We start from the raw sequence: 17617 nt of genomic DNA on the forward strand, positions 1-17617 counted from the left end.
TTTTGAGACTTCGATGCTACTAGTGATCTATTCAATTTTCAATTCATTTCAGTTTATTTCATTTATATAGTGCCAGATCTCACAGTTGCCTCAAGGCGCTTCACACAAGTAAGGTTTAACCTTAATAAACTGCAAGAGCAAGCACACAGGCGAACGTGGTAAGGAAAAACTCCCTCTGAGGAAGAAACCTCAAGCAGACCAGATCAAAAGGGTGACCCTTTGCTTGGGCCATGCTACTGACACAATTGAGAATACAAATATACAGGAAATTTTGGGATTCCATGCTGGTGCCAGGACGGAAGGCCTGCAAAGAAGACACCCACTTCCATCTCAGGATGGAGCCGCACCTCAAACAGAGAGAAAAAACAGAATCAGGTGGCAGAAAGACAACAAAAACAGTATAATTTGTCAGCATTAAGCAACAAGAAAAACAAAAGCAATACTAAGGTGATTGCCAGCTACTAGCCTTAAGCTTCACTAAGAGACCCAGACTTTAGATAAAGTTGAGGCTGCGGGCCGCTCTCTTTACTAAGAAAATGAATTTTACAGGGTAGAAAGCATAGTACCATACTATGCCAGTATGCTAACCATATGAAAGGGAAATTAAGTGCGTCTTAAGTCTGGACTTGAAAGTCTCCACAGAATCTGACTGTTTCATTGGTGCAGGGACATCATTCCACAGAACAGGGGCACGATAAGAGAAAGCTCTGTGACCTGCAGACTTTTTATTCACCCTAGGGACACAAAGTAGTCCTGCACCCTTAGAACGCAGAGCCTGGGGCCAGTACGTAGGGTTTAATTCGGTCAGCTCAGTAGGGAAGTGCCAGTCCATGAACAATTTTTATAAGTTAATAGCAGAACCTTAAAATCTGATCTCACAGGGACAGGAAGCCAGTGAAGAGATGCCAAAATGGTTGTAATGTGGTCAACTTTCTGCTTCCTGTCAAAAGTCTGGCAGCAGCATTTGAACCAGTTGAAGACCCCTAATGCTGGACTGCGGTAAACCAGAAAATAGAACATTGCAGTAGTCCAATCTAGAAGAAACAAATGCATGAATCAGGGTCCCGGCATCAGCCATAGACAGGATGGGACAATCTTTGCTGTATATCACAGTTGGAAGAAAGCAGTCCTTGTAATATCTATAATGTGGAGGTCAAAGGACAACATAGGATCAAAAATTACCCAAAGGTTCCTCAGTTTGTCAGTGTGATGTATGACACATGAGCCTAGGCTAAGCGTTAGCTTGTCAAATTGATGCTGATGTCTCACGGACCAAGAACCATCATTTCAGTCTTGTCAGAGTTTAAAAGTCGTAAATTGGTAGACATCTAGCTTTTCACTGATGCAAGGCAATCTTCTAAGGATTTATGTGGATGAGATTACCAGCAGTTATCAGCATGTATGTATCATCAGCATAGCAATGAAAGGTAATCCCAAAACGCCACAATATGTGCCCAAGGGGTGCTATATAAAGGGAGAAAGCAGGGGGCCAAAGATGGACTCCTGTGGAACCCAAATTTCATGTCACTAAGGTTATAGGTAGTGTTATTGTACAAAACACAGTGAGAACTGGTCAGGTATGAAGTCAACAATGCAAGGGCACTCCCAATAATCCTAAAATGATTGTCCAGCCTATTGAGTAGAATATGGTGATTCACGGTATCAAATGCAGTGCTACGGTGACTGCTTGATGTCTTTTGTACTAGGTCTCTTTGGCAAATCCTTGGGTTACTTATGGAAACACAGATGAGGAATATCACATTCATTGTGAGGTACCATCAGCTAGGACATTTTGGTCATGTGCATTTCTCTGGGCACAATCTGGCAATTTTGAGGACCCCAGCAACTATAAAAGGCCAAGAAGATGCCCATAGTTCACCTGGCTACTGCAGATGGATATATACTTTAGAGAGGCATGAATGGAATGGTTGTCTGCTTGGGTGGTTGCTGTCCAGGTCCTATGGTGGTTCTGTAGTGTGGTGGGTGCATCGGCATGCAGTCCCAGTGCCTGCTCCCAGATGTAACTGAGTCAAATGCACTTGGAGTCTAATTTTGGGGTTCAGGTTATGTGTAGCCAGTGGTGGGCACAGTTCCGATAATCAGATAACAGATAATTATCGAAGATAATGTTTTCATTATCGGATTATCTTTTTAGATGACTTTAAAAACTATTATCGGACTAATTATCTTCCGATAAATTTTTTTCCAATAACTTTTTAGACCGATAATGTAGTAAACAAAGCTGAACACCGACAAACATTTTTAAAATTTTAAATCAGTTGAGCACCTACCTGTTAAGAGTTTCATAACAGATGTCTGCTTCTAGGAGAAACTGCTCTATCCTCTGCAGGCAAAAAAGAACTGGTTACAAAAAAAAAGAAATCATTTCCTTTAACACCATACTGATACGCGGGCAGTGTCATCCAGAGGCATACATTTTTAACTTATGGTTCAAATTTTAACCAAACAAATTTCAGACAAGTTATTTAAAATTACTGTCATGTCTGAAGTTTATCACTTATATGTTTTAGTTTTAAAGTAATGCGCTAATTTTTAAGGTTTTAGTGAGCATATGCTATGCCCAGCAGTGCATTATGTGTAGGATAGGTAATCTCAATATGTTCACGACAGGACAAATGCATTTCAGACACTCTGTTCAGGCTCCACGGACAACAGCATTAAACTCTAGTGCCTAAAACTCTCGTGAATATATTCTCTGGGTTTATAGACATTGTTATTGTATTTGCGTTTGATAAATTCCACACATCTTAAATGTAGCAGACACGGATTATCTGGAATTTTGTTTTGGCAAGTTTTCACGGTCTCTACTGCCATCTACTGGCCAGTAGTGTTCATGGCAGTTCATGGCAGTATTTGTCCTGAAGCTGGGCAGACACTGTATGATATTTTAATCACTGTACTCGGTTTCAGTTCAAACTGTACCACAGAACCGCACGGTGTCAAAGTTCAGCACGCCCGATTTATGTTCTCACACACATTGTACATTCAAAAACCACACGTCGAACTCGTGTTTCCAGAAGCAAATCGTAAGCTTTTTTTTCAAACTTAATTTACAAAAACTCTCGATGGGAGACATCAAAGTTTAAAAACAAAACAAAAAAACATTACAAGACAGGTCTGCGGTGTTTGCACATGCACAGTGCGAGCGGTTGGATGCTTGTAGCTCTTCAGCAGCAGGATACACTCACGACAGCCACCCAGAATAATATCAAAACAAGTTTGATTTTCATTCAACCATATGATTGGCGATCAGGAGGTGGTCGTGAGATGTTAAACGCAGCTTGTTACTCCATGTACACTACACGATGCAGGGCATGCGATTAACCTGAAACTTGGTCCAAAAAAGTATCGCACAAATGAAAAATCATCTGAAAAAGGGCCAAAACTCATACAGTGTAAAGCCAACATTTATGTGTCAAGACAATTTTGAGTGCACGTTTTACAATATAATAAAACGTGCGCACAACATCATAAAACGTGCGCACAACATCATAACACGTGCGCACAACATCATAACACGTGCGCACATTCTCTCCACATGCAAAACATTTTGCGATGACACTTCCAGGGCTCCGTAAAAATGCCTGTTTTTACAAAGCACATTTATCTGTAAACACCAACACACGACACACGTCACATTAACGTGTTGGTTTCCATAATGAATGACTGAACCAATCAGTGTTTAGCAGAGGCACTTTTACCCAGAATTCTTTGCGATCTGTCTGTTTGTTACAAAACCTCAGAATTAGTGCATTATTCAACATTAAAAGATATATGTTATATTTTAACTTTGTACAAATGACAGAATTGACATTAATGGAGGTATTCTACTGGTATTAATGTTATGTATAAATCAGAACCATAAGTCAGCACTGCTTTATTTTCCAAGACCTCTGCCTGACCGGAGCATTGTGATTGGGTACAGAGCTGGCTTTGTGGCTGCTCTCAGGGTGCCTCTGTGCTGGAAGCTGTGTAGTAAACAAGAGCTTCCAGCAGGAGGCAAGATGTTCAAAGACAGAAGTGCAGGCTCATTGTTTGGGTCTTTTGTCACTTTTGATGCTACCAGAAGTGATCGTGGTGTTAAAACTCAAATTCAGTTTATTAGTAGTTGCAAATGTACCAGAGACAATACTGGAATTTATTGGTTATCGGTTATCTGTAACTTCTGATACATTTTTGGGTGGTTTACCTTGTATCATTTTATCTTTATCAAAGATAACTTTTCAGTTATCTGATTATCTGTTATCAAAGTTAATTTTTGGTTATTGGGTTCAATTCCCGTGGCCTTTCTGTGTGGAGTTTGCATGTTCTCCCCGTGTGTGTGTGCTCCGGTTTCCTCCCACATCTAAAGACATGCGGGTTAGGTGGATTGGAGTCTTTAAATTGTCTGTAGGTGTGTGTGTGGGTGTGTCTATGCTTGTTTGTCTGTTTGTGGCCCTGCGACAGACTAGCGTCCTGTCCTGGGTGTTCCCCGGCTCACGCTCTATGACTGCTGGGATAGGCTCCAGCCCCCCGCGACCCTTAATTGGACTAAGCGGTAGAAGATGAATGAATGAATGTGCCCACCACTGTGTGTAGCAAACCTGCCTACTGGCTTGGCAAATTCTATGCATCTGTACATCACACTTTTCCTGGTGCCATTTTGTGAACACCACAACTCCCACGGAACCATTGTATTGAGGAGTTAATTTTATCATGTATGTCAGTGACATTTGACATTTACCCAAAGATGGCATAGTTTTATGGATGGAAAAATAAAAAAATCCAACAAATTCAGTCAGATTTGCTCAGAATATGTGAACTCCATATAACTGACCAAGAAGAACAATGCCTGATAGCAGCATGTTGTATTCGTGTTGTATCCCTGCACAGCATAATTTCTTGCTTTTGTAATAGTGTGGCCTGCAGTCAGTGCACATTGTATAATTCTTTTTAAATGTATTTATTTTTAATGAAATGCTGACCATGTTTTGCCACCTAGTAAGAGACCTGAATTAGGTGTTTTCAGCCAGTCTGGAACCAGGATATTCACCACCAAAAATGCGAAAAGCAGAACTAGTATGTCTCCTTTGAGCGATTTTATCATTATGGCCGTACAACATGGCGTCCTCCTTGAGGGGGAACTCCCACATAGATATAAAGGGCTCATTGGGCCCCACTTAGCGGCAGCTCTGTGACTTAGTGGTTAGCAAAGCTGACTCACAGCAAGAAGGTCCCAGATTTGCTTCCAGCCTGGTCTTTTCTGTGTAGATTTTGCATGGATAGATGGATTCTACGCTTATGAAAACACATCAGTTTGTTATTGCACTAGTGAAGATGGTAGATGTTATGAATGCTATATTCCATTTCTGAAAATAAACACCCCTAAATCCTCCACAGTGTAGCTTTAAGTGTTGGCACAGTGGGACATTTCTGGGCTCATTTCGACACGCACATGTAAAGTAGGGCTTTTATTTGCATGCAGTGTCTGTGAAGTCTTGTTGGTAATCACGCGGTTCTGGTGGCCACTGCTCGTGTCCCGCTGTACCAGTATCCCTATTTAAACAAATGTACAAGTGAATAACTGGAAATTGTGTTCAAAGATGTCAAATGTGGGTAATTCACTGGAACAGACTCTTTCAGAGTCTAAAATATCAAAGCTGAACAATGTGTTTTTGTAAAGTTCCTGCATTTTGTAAACCCATTTGATCACTCACCGACTGACTCCGTTACACCTTTGCATGCACTTATAATTACAAGGACCCCCCCCCCCCCCCCCACCCCCAACAGATTTCAGGCAATCGTTATGCACAAAACTGGAAAAAAAAATCCTTTTCAACCAGCCTGTTTTTATCTTTGTCTGCAACATTGTGTTAAACCTCTCCACATGTCGTCTAACTGACCGTAGTTGTTGAATTGAGGAATGTGTTTGGGTAGCTGTGTGTGGTTGGACTTGGCCTATGTCAGAGTGTTGTTTTCTCATGTCTTGGCAGTTGTTGGAGAGAAGGAGAAGATGACTGACTGTGTCAATGTGCGTACAAGGGACAACAAAGTCCACGGAGAACTGTCAGTGGCCGAGGTGCTGGCTCGCCTGACCCTGCTGAAACAGTCCCGCTGTCGAAACGCAGAGGAAGAATTTTAATTGGAGAAAATGAGCAGCAAATCTCATTTCAGCACATCAGAGCCGCAGACGGATCAGGGACGGTACACACGAAGACGGGAATGAGAATGTGAATTACGTTGACCTGCAAATAAAACGAAGAAATGAGGTTTAAAACCTACTAGAAAGCAGACAGAGTTGCCCTCATGTCATCTTCAGGGATGTAAGTAAAAGTGCATCAAAAGTGAAAGTGGTTGAAGAATTTACCTGAAGGGAATTGACTTTGATAAGATTTGATGCAAGTCTGTCATACTGAATGTTATGTGACTGTGGCTCTGAATTCTTTACTTAAAGTTTGTCTCCATGGGGAATAAAATTGTTCCAGGAGTGAAGAAAATCTGGTGAATGTGAATCTTTTGTTCTCCTCACATGGTGATCAGTGTTTTGTAATAATGGTTGCCATAGAAATCAACAGAAAGCATTATTACCTGCGCAGCGCTGCATGAGCACCTTACTGTAATCACACACGCTCGTGTGTGCGTGTGTGTTTGTTGGGTTACAGACTGGTCAAGCAAAAATCCAAAAAACAAATTTATCATGATACAGTTGTGTTCAAAATAACAGCAGTGTGTACAGAAAGTGAAGAAAAAGGAATATTAGGCTGTTCAAGAAATAACAGCGTCTGCATTTTTCTTTGTATATGTAACTATTTTAGAGTGAAATCAGCTTTACCGTCTTGTCAAATTACATTTTTCAACTCCAATAAGAGTTGATTTTACAGTGTGAATCACTGTGATTTAGTACTTGTCAATCATGGGCCCCTAGAATCCTTCTCCTTATTCTCCCGTTTTCGACACCCCTACTTGCTCCACCAGGCTTCACCATCTTCACAGCGATTCAGTTTTTGGGGGCCGTCTGACAAGCTGTCTGCGGCCCGTAGACCCAAAAAGAACAATCTTGCATTCATCAGTCCACAAAATCTTCTGCCATTTCGCTTTAGGCCAGTCGGTGTGTTCCTTGACCACTTGTAACCTCTTTAGCACATCTCGTTTTTTTCAATAATATGGCTTTCCGAGGGCTTCGTGTCCATAGCTTGGCTTCACATAGGTGTCTTCTAATTGTTACAGTACTCACAGGTATCTAGACTGTCTTTGATCACCCTGAACCTGATCGATGGCTGAGTCTTTGCCACTCTGACTATTTTTGATCTATTTGAATGGTGGTTTTCTGTTTTTCTTCCACATCTTTCTGGCTTTGGTTGACATTTTAAAGCATTTGGGACCATTTTAGGTGAGGAGCCTATTGTTTTCTGCACTTTTTTTGTATGTTTTCCCCTCTCCAATCAACTTTTTAATCAAAGTATGCTTTTCTGAACAATGTCTGGAACCACCCATTTTGCTCAGACAGAAATGCACTACATACAATACCAGCATGGACAACGTGTGCTGCCTTCGTCGTCCTTAAATAAGAGCCACCTGTTTGACACTGTTTTTTTCCACAAAACCAAAAAAAAAAAAAAATGCAGAGACTGCTATTTTTTGAACAGCCTAAAATTCCTTCTTTCTTCTTCTTCTAAAATTCTTCTTCTTTCTTCACTTTCTGTAAAGCCAAAACAAATTTGCTGAAAAAAAAATATATATATAATAATAATAATAATGTTCTGATTTGGAATAGAATGTGCAGTGTTCACAATGCATTTACATGTATGGAAATAAAAGCTATTTTAAGGATTTTGAGCTTTACTCTTTCTTTAAACACACTGCTATTATTTTGAGCACAACTTTCTTTTACACTGCAGTAAAGTTAAGACATTCACACATTTGAAGTTCACGGCTCAGTAAATCTTGAGAAAATGTAGAAAAACAAAAGCTATTTTCTAACCTCAGAAGGCTAGACGACAAGATACAACCTTATTTCTATCCATATGAGCCATCGTCTGAGCTGAAAAAAGTAACATTGATCTCATTGAGCAGGTGGCTGAGAGACAGAAGCATAGGGGCCATCTACAAACTGCAAAAACAAAAAGAGAACAGCAACATTTTCAATATCATTGGTCAAGTGTTCAAATTCGCAACACACGTCAGTGGTCTCCTGCTGGTTACACTACAGCACTCAGTTAGGAAAAAAAAATGTCTTTTTGCATAATTTTGGAGAATTTTTCATTGTTTAAATTTTCAATAGCATCATTGTTATAAAGTGCAGTGACACAAAATTCACAACACATCAATGGTCTGCTGCTTACACTACAACACTCAGTTTGGGGAAAATGACTTTTATACAGTGGTGGGCACAGCTAACCAAAAAGCTTTGATAACCATTAATCCAATAACTGAAAAGTTATCTTTTATGACGCTAAACTGATAAACTGCTAAAAAATTAATCTTTATTACAGATAACCAATGCCTTTTATTCGGACGTGGCCACATCAGATTACACTGTTGGCTTCTGATAAACCAGTTTCACTTTTTGCTGCTGGGTAAATTCAAGGATCACAAATACATAAGAACGCATGAAAAATAGATGAATAAAAAAATAAAATCCCAAACACTGTCATCATCTTTCAAAAGCAGTAAAACACAGTATTGGATACACGAACTAAAAAGCTGCTGCTTTTTTCACATGCTTTGAACCATGCGGCTTAAACAACCGAAATACGTCCATTAATGCATTGATTGGCAGATTAAAATGCATGTACCGGTAGTAAATATGAATTCTTACCTGTTAGTTTCAGTGGGATTCATCTAATAGATAATCCACATAAAGCGCCCTTTTTAAAAAATCCAAAAAAGTGTCTAAACGTGAAGAAAAGTCCCTCTGTACACACAGCTGCATTGTGAGAGCTCCTCTCCCCCACAAGTCTTGGCAATTAAATTACAGCCATAAGGAAATAAAATAATGTTAAAATTAGTCAGTTTGGTTTCTGTGTTAAGCAGACAACCTACCAGCAAAAAAAAAAAAAAAAAAAATCACACTGAAAGTTATCGGGACTAAATCTGTTGGGAAAGTGTAGTGAGACACGGACCCACAACAGGGGGCGTAAATGAACGGACAATGGATAAGCCAAAATATAACAATTTAATGTTGCAAACTGTGCACAATGGAATACTGACAAATGCAGTTTGAGAATGATAGTCAATTATACAAAAAGTGACGTGGGCAGGCTCGAGGATAGAAGACGTCCGTCCAGAGAAGAGCCGGGTCCCACACGGCTTCCACCGCCAACGGATCTGAAGAACACCGGAGCTGACAAGTCCTGAATCTCCAGGTGGCCACCATCTCCAGCTGTCAGACCTGGTACTGCTGGCAGGAAGCAGAGACAGTTAATGGTGGGTGTGTGGATGCACACCCAGTAAATCCTCACTCACAGAAAACAGTTCCTCCGGGAGGGAGCACCTCCACCTACAAAATAGGAACACGGTAGCAGCTCCTGTTACCACTTATCTGGTTGGTGTGAGAGGCGAAGACGTCGGCACTCTCACTGACCGCCAACCCAGCTGACGGCACCACAGGACAACGGCTGCAAACAGATCACACATAAGTCAACGTTTAGACACAGCAGAGAATATTACCTAGTTAGTAGATGATATCTCGGCAGCGAGGTGGAGTTGCTGGCTGGTTTTTATGGTGCTGGTGATGATGAGTGACAGCTGGTGCTATTGATGAGTGACAGCTGTCACTCCCGGTTGCTCCGGCACGCTCTCGTGCCTGAAGCCTGCACTTCAGGCAGGGTGCCCTCTGGTGGTGGGCCAGCAGTGCCTCCTCTTCAGCGGCCCACACAACAGGACCCCCCCCCCCCTCAACGGGCGCCTCCTGGCGCCCGACCAGGCTTGTCGGGATGTCGGTGGTAGAAGTCGGCCAGGAGGGCCGGGTCCAGGATGAAGCTCCTCTTCACCCAGGAGCGTTCCTCAGGTCCATACCCCTCCCAGTCCACCAAGTACTGGAACCCCCGGCCCTTCCGACGGACATCCAGGAGCCGGCGTACTGTCCATGCCGCCTCTCCGTCGATGATCCGGGCAGGAGGCGGCGCAGGTCCGGGGGTGCAGAGTGGTGAAGTGTGGTAGGGCTTAATCCAGGACACATGAAAGACAGGATGGATCCGCAGTGAAGCTGGTAGCTTCAGCTTCACTGCAGCTGGACTGAGGACTTTGAGGATGGGGAACGGTTCAATAAATCTGTCCTTAAGTTTTTGAGATTCCACTTGCAGTGGGATGTCTTTGGTGGATAGCCAAACCTCCTGCCCGGGCTGGTATACAGGGGCCGGGGAACGCTGGCAGTCTGCATGGGCCTTGGCCCTCATCCGGGCTTTCAGCAGGGCAGAGCGGGCGGTACGCCACACCCGACAGCACCTCCTGAGGTGGGCCTGGACCGAGGGCATCCCGACCTCTCCCTCCATGAGCGGAAACAATGGGGGCTGGTACCCCAAACATACCACAGATGGGGAGAGGCCGGTGGCAGATGAAACTTGGCTATTGTGAGAGTACTCCATCCAGGCCAGATGGTTGCTCCAGGCCATCGGGTGCGCGGAGATTACGCAGTGGAGAACCTGCTCCAAATCCTGGTTGGTCCGCTCTGCCTGTCCGTTCATCTGGGGATGGTACCCGGAAGAGAGGCTTACAGTGGCCCTCAGTTCCTAACAGAAACTCCTCCAGACTTGCGAGGAGAACTGGGGACCACGGTCGGTGACCACGTCAGATGGAATCCCATGCAGACGTACGACATGGTGGACCAGGAGGTCTGCTGTCTCCTGGGCCGTCGGGAGCTTCGGGAGAGCCACGAAGTGAGCCGCCTTGGAGAACCGGTCCACTATCGTGAAGATGGTGGTCATGCCCTGGGACAGCAGGAGGCCCGTGACGAAGTCCAGCCCGATGTGGGACCAGGGGCGGTGAGGCACAGGTAATGGCTGGAGGAGTCCCTGTGCCCGTTGGTGGTCAGCTTTTCCCCTGGCGCAGGTGGTGCAGGCCTGGACGTACTCCCGGACGTCGGCTTCCATAGACGCCCACCAGAAGTGCTGCCGGACCACTGCCACGGTCCTTCGCACCCCTGGGTGACAGGAGAGCTTGGAACCATGACAGAAGTCCAAGACCGCAGCTCTGGCTTCTGGTGGGACGTATAACTTGTCCTTCGGGCCTGTTCCCGGGTCTGGGTTCCGTGCCAGGGCCTCCCGGACGGTTTTCTCCATGTCCCAGGTGAGGGTGGCCACGACAGTGGACTCGGGGATGATGGTTTCCGTGGGATCTGAGAGCTCGGCTTTGACTTCCTCTTCGTGAACCCGGGACAAGGCGTCAGATCTTTGGTTCTTGGTCCCGGGGTAGTAGGTGATCTGGAAGTCAAAACGCCTGAAGAACAGTGACCAGCAGGCTTGCCTGGGGTTCAGACGCTTGGCGGTCCGGATGTACTCCAGGTTCCGATGGTCCGTGAAAACCGTGAATGGAACCGCAGCTCCCTCCAACAGGTGTCTCCACTCCTCAAGAGCCTCTTTCACCGCAAGGAGTTCTCGATTGCCCACGTCATAGTTTCGCTCAGCCGGGGTCAACCTGCGGGAAAAATAGGCACAGGGGTGGAGGACCTTATTGGACTCCCTGCTCTGGGACAGCACGGCTCCTATCCCTGAGTCAAAGGCATCCACTTCAACAACAAACTGGTGGTTAGGATCGGGCTGCACCAGGACTGGTGCAGTTGAGAACCGGCGTTTCAACTCCCTAAATGCGGCTTCGCACCGATCCGACCAGGTGAAGGGGACTTTGGAGGAGGTCAGGGCTGTCAAGGGACTAACCACCTGACTGTAATCCTTAATAAACCTCCTGTAGAAGTTTGCAAAGCCGAGGAACTGTTGCAGCTTCCTACGGCTTGTTGGTTGGGGCCAGTCTCTCACCGCCGCCACCTTGGCCGGATCAGGGGTGACGGAGTTGGAGGAGATTATGAACCCCAGGAAGGACAAAGAAGTGCGGTGGAACTCGCACTTCTCGCTCTTCACAAACAGCCGGTTCTCCAACAACCGCTGCAGGACCTGACATACATGCTGGACATGGGTCTCAGGATCCGGGGAAAAGATGAGTATATCGTCCAGATATACTAAGACGAACCGATGCAGGAAGTCCCGCAAGACGTCATTAACCAAGGCTTGGAACGTTGTGGGCGCATTGGTGAGGCCGAACGGCATGACCAGGTACTCAAAATGACCTAACGGGGTGTTGACTGCCGTTTTCCATTCATCTCCCTTCCGGATCCGAACCAGGTGGTACGCATTATGAAGATCAAGTTTTGTAAATATTTTGGCTCCATGCAGGGGCGTGAACACTGAATCCAACAGGGGCAACAGGTATCGGTTGCGAACCGTAATCTCGTTCAGGCCCCTGTAATCAATGCATGGACGGAGTCCGCCGTCTTTCTTGCCTACAAAAAAGAAACCAGCACCCATCGGGGAGGTGGAGTTCTGGATCAGCCCGGCAGCTAACGAGTCCCGGATGTAGGTCTCCATTGATTTGCGCTCTGGACGTGAGAGGTTGTACAGCCTGCTGGACGGGTACTCGACGCCCGGGATCAAATCAATGGCGCAATCATACGGACGGTGTGGGGGAAGAGTGCCAGATCTTTGCTGAAGACATCAGCAAGATCATGGTACTCCTCAGGCACCGCCGTCAGATTGGGGGGACTTTAACCTCCTCGTTAGCGGTCATACCGGGGGGAACTGAGGATCCTAAACACTCCCAGTGGCAGGTTTTGCTCCACTGAACCACAACCCCAGATGGCCAATCAATCCGGGGATTGTGTTTTATCATCCATGGGAAGCCCAAAATAACGCGGGAGGTAGAAGGTGTTACAAAAAACACAATCTCCTCCCGATGATTCCCAGACACAACCAATGTTACTGGCTGTGTCTTGTGTGTGATTAAAGGGAGAAGGGTGCCATCTAGTGCTCGTACCTTCAATGGTGAAGGAAGGGCCACTAGAGGGAGCCCCACTTCCTTTGCCCATCTGCTGTCCAGCAGATTCCTTTCCGACCCCGTGTCCACCAGTGCTGGGGCGTGAAGGGTTAGATCCCCACTCAGGATCGTAGCTGGGAGTCGTGCAGATTTACGTGCGCACCCCTCGTGCGTGTTATGACCCACCCTTAGCCCAGTCTCTAAGGGCGAGTGTTGTCGTTTTGGCCGTTTGGGGCAGTTTTTCTGTATATGCTCTTTTGAGCTGCAGAGAAAACACTCCCCGCGGGCCAGCCTCCTCAACCTGTCATCTGATCTAATTTTGGCCCTGCTCGTTTCCCTAACAACGTCAGCAGGGGGAGCTGTTGCCACACAGAGCCCTCTGGTTGTGGAGCGTGGGGAAGACGGCTCCCTTTCGGACCCGGAAGGAAGAGGGACGGCTCGTGCCTGACCACGCCCTTCGCCCCGCTCCCATCGACGTTCTGCTAATCGGTTGTCTAACCATACTACCAGGTCGATAAGCCCGTCTAAATCCCGCGGCTCGTCCTTAGCCACCAGGTGCTCCTTAAGGACCAGCGACAGTCCGTTTACAAAGGCGGCGCGGAGTCCAACAGTATTCCGGCCGGCCCTCGCTGCCGCGATGCGGAAGGCGACTGCATACTCGGCTGCACTCCGACGCCCCTGTCTCATAGACAGCAGCACACTCGAAGCGGTCTCGCCTCTATGTGGGTGATCGAACACCAGTCTGAACTCCCTCACAAACTCAGTATATATCGTTAGGAGCCGTGCATTCTGCTCCCAGAGCGCCGTAGCCCAGGCGCGTGCCTCTCTTCGAAGCAGATTTATTACATAAGCCACCCGGCTTGCATCTGACGCATACATGACGGGACGCTGTGAAAAGACGAGCGAACACTGCATTAAGAAGTCTGCACACATCTCGACACAACCTCCGTATGGCTCCGGAGGGCTTATGTATGCTTCAGGGGACGGGGGGGTTCATTGAACGACCACTGGAATGTCTGTATTTGGCACTCGGTCAGCAGGAGGAGGCGCTGCAGCAGCGCCCTGTGTGTGCGCTTCCACCCGAGTGGTGAGAGCCTCCATCCTCCGATTGAGTATAACGTTACGCTCGGTTACCAAGTCCAACCGAGCAGTGAAGGTGGTTAAGATTTGCTGCAGCTCACCTAACACGCCTCCTGCTGGTGCCTGTGCACCTAGCGTTTCCATTGGTGGTTCATCCGATGGTTTACGCCCCTCGGGATCCATGACGTTGGCCGAGATATCCTGTTGGGAAAGTGTAGTGACACGGACCCACAACAGGGGGCATAAATGAACAGACAATGGATAAGCCAAAATATAACAATTTAATGTTGCAAACTGTGCACAACGGAATACAGACAAATGCAGTTTGAGAATGATAGTCAATTATACAAAAAGTGACGTGTGGGCAGGCTCGAGGATAGAAGACATCCATCCAGAGAAGAGCCGGGTCCCACACAGCTTCCACCGCCAACGGATCTGAAGAACACCGGAGCCGACAAGTCCTGAATCTCCAGGTGGCCACCGTCTCCAGCTGTCAGACCTGGTACTGCTGGCAGGAAGCAGAGACAGTTAATGGTGGGTGTGTGGATACACACCCAGTAAATCCTCACTCACAGAAAATAGTTCCTCCGAGAGGGAGCACCTCCACCTCCGAAATAGGAACACGGTAGCAGCTCCTGTTACCACTTATCTGGTTGGAGTGAGAGGCGAAGACGTCGGCACTCTCACTGACCGCCAACCCAGCTGACAGGGCACCACAGGACAACGGCTGCAAACAGATCACACGTAAGTCAACGTTTAGACACAGCAGAGAATATTACCTAGTTAGTAGATGATATCTCAGCAGCGAGGTGGAGTTGCTGCCTGGCTTTTATGGTGCTGGTGATGATGAGTGACAGCTGGTGCTGTAGATGAGTGACAGCTGTCACTCCCAGTTGCTCCGGCGCCCTCTCGTGCCTGAAGCCCGCACTTCAGGCAGGGCGCCCTCTGGTGGTGGGCCAGCAGTACCTCCTCTTCAGCGGCCCACACAACATAAATCATCTCAAAAAGGTTAAGAACATTATCAAGGACATACACCATCCAGGCAACTCGTGTTTGAACTGTTGCCATCAGGAAGAAGGTACAGGTCACTGAATGTAAGGACAAACAGACTCAAACAGCTTTTATCCATCTGCAATAACTACCCTCAATGCCATTAGAGGATAATAACAGTGTGACTGTGCCAACTATGTATGTGGAGGTGTGTGTGGTGTGAATGTATGTATGCATGTATGTGTGTGTGTATGTATTATGTATGTATGCATGTGAACTAGTAATTTAAGTTTTTAAATTGTTTTTACATATTTATATACATAGGAATGTTGCACTGACCGGAGAGCACTTTAAATTTCATTGTACATATTACAACGACAATAAAGACCTATTCTTCTATTTATCGGAAGATAATTGGCCTGATGCTGCTTTTAAAACTTATCTGAAAAGCTAATCCAATAGCAAAAACAGCTTCAATAATTATTTGCTATCAGATTAGCTGAACTGTGCCCACCACTACTTATATATATATATGTGGAGAGAGAGAGAGAGAGAGAGAGAGAGAGAGAGAGAGAGAGAGAGAGAGAGAGAGAGAGAGAGAGGTTGGTATACAGGTGTCAGTGTTGAAGAGGATGTGCAGCCCTCAGCTGGACACTTTTTCATAAACTCTCCTTGTTTATGCTGGTCAGTGTTTACATACCACCTCAGGCGTGTGTAACGGAGGCACTGCAGCAGCTCGCTGACCAGTTCAGACGTGGTGAGGAAGTACTCTGCTCATCATTCTGGGGGATTTTAACAAAGCAAATCTCAGCCACTAACTCAATAAATACAGACAGCACATCACATGTCCCACTAGGGACGCAAACATTCTTGACCACTGCTACACCACAATAATGGACACCTATTGCTCCGTGCAGCTTTGGGAGACTCTGATTCAATTTATTAAATTCATAATGCGCCAACTCACAACAACGCTGTCTCAAGGCGCCTCACATAAAAACAATTTAAAAACAGATTAAAAAGAATTAAAAATTAAAAAGCACAATTTAAAAGACAAAAATTGCCCCAAGGTTCCTCACTTTGTCCGTATGATGTATAACACACGAACCTAATGCCTGGTTCACACGGCAAGATATTTAGGCCGATATCGGACCTGATCTTCCCCTTCTGACAATCTTAAGGACACCCCGGTTGTCGTGATGATGCTAAAGATAATCTTATCAGATCTTCCTGAAGCATGTGGTGTGTTAAGAGCACTCTAACCTGCTCAGAAGGATGTCAGGAGAGCTCCCATCGCAAATTGGGGATATCCAACATGTTGGATTGCCTTGGCCCGATATTGCAATGTGTGTGGTGTCCCCGACCACAAATGAGCACGCAGCCTGCTGAATGTGACGTGCAGCTAATCAGAAAGCGAGGTGATGGATGCACAGAGTGAAATCTAAAATCACAACAGCTGTTCTGACTTACCACAAAGTTGGGTGGTCGCGCTGTCTCCACTCCTTTAAAGACCGCCTTTTCTTTTTGTATCATTTTTTTTTTCCCTCTGTTGTAAGTAGTTCACAAACTATCTCTGTTTGTTTACTCGGAAGTCACATTTAATCTCAGAGATTTTGCGACATTTCCTGTCTGACCTGGGAATGTTCGTGTGGAAAATCTGTTCGTGTGTGGTGTTGTTGTCCTTACCCTGTGGTACACCACACACAGTATTACCAAAACTGTTACATCTGTGATTTTTTAGCTGCATCATGACGTTATGACCATCACTGGACAGTGCTGTTCTCATTACTGACAGTAAAATGCAGAGCATTACTATATTTAACGTCACTCAAGCCGTTTTCATTTGCAGACTCTCAGCTGAGCTGTAATGTTTGTTTTTTCTTTGCTTTGGTGAGTGTGAAGGGAGGGCTGAGACAACCACATAAGTGATGGTGATTGGCTAAGAAAGAATAAAATTCCATGTTAAGCCAACCAGAGGCAGAGGTGGGCACTGGGAATTTTGGTATTGATCTGATACCAAGTAAATGCAGGCACAGTATCACCGATATGGATACCAATACCAATACTTTTTCATAGTTAAGCTTCATAGGATCCAAAAGACCTAGGAAAGAATTTCTCAAACATTGTACGTGACAACAAAATACTTTATTATCACAATCAACATTTTTGTTTAAAAAAAATCGCTCAACACAACTTAAAATCTCCTGAGGTAGAGGGCTGACAAACCACAATACAAGGGTGGGCTGCTCCGTGCTGTGTGACACACCGCAGTGCTGCTCTTACAGACAGAGAGTAGACGTTGATGAATCGGCGTGTGCAGCAGTCAGTGCGTGCGGGAGAGAAAAAAGCTTGAGTATCGATCTTTTTACACGAGGATCGTTCAATATCAATAGCAGCAGCGTTGGTATCGATATTGATATTAGGATCGATCCTCCCACCTCTACTACAGACTTTATTTTCCCCTCACTGAGACAAAAGGCAAGAATGTACATGTGAACAAACGTAATTTAATTTTAGATTTATT

The 17617-nt window shown here is 45.6% G+C and overlaps 1 protein-coding gene across 1 annotated transcript in view; it reads left to right on the forward strand.

Annotated features, from left to right (window-relative positions):
• LOC117503589 (threonine--tRNA ligase 1, cytoplasmic-like) overlaps positions 1-6142 on the forward strand; it is a 37080-nt gene extending 30938 nt beyond the window's left edge. The window contains exon 8 of the mRNA XM_034162848.1: positions 5994-6142. Within this exon, the coding sequence (XP_034018739.1) occupies positions 5994-6142 (149 nt within the window). The remainder of the gene's footprint in view (positions 1-5993) is intronic.
• The last annotated feature ends 11475 nt before the right edge of the window (positions 6143-17617 follow it).

The sequence above is a fragment of the Thalassophryne amazonica genome, chromosome 2, assembly GCF_902500255.1.
Source record: "Thalassophryne amazonica chromosome 2, fThaAma1.1, whole genome shotgun sequence".
Taxonomy (NCBI): domain Eukaryota; kingdom Metazoa; phylum Chordata; class Actinopteri; order Batrachoidiformes; family Batrachoididae; genus Thalassophryne; species Thalassophryne amazonica.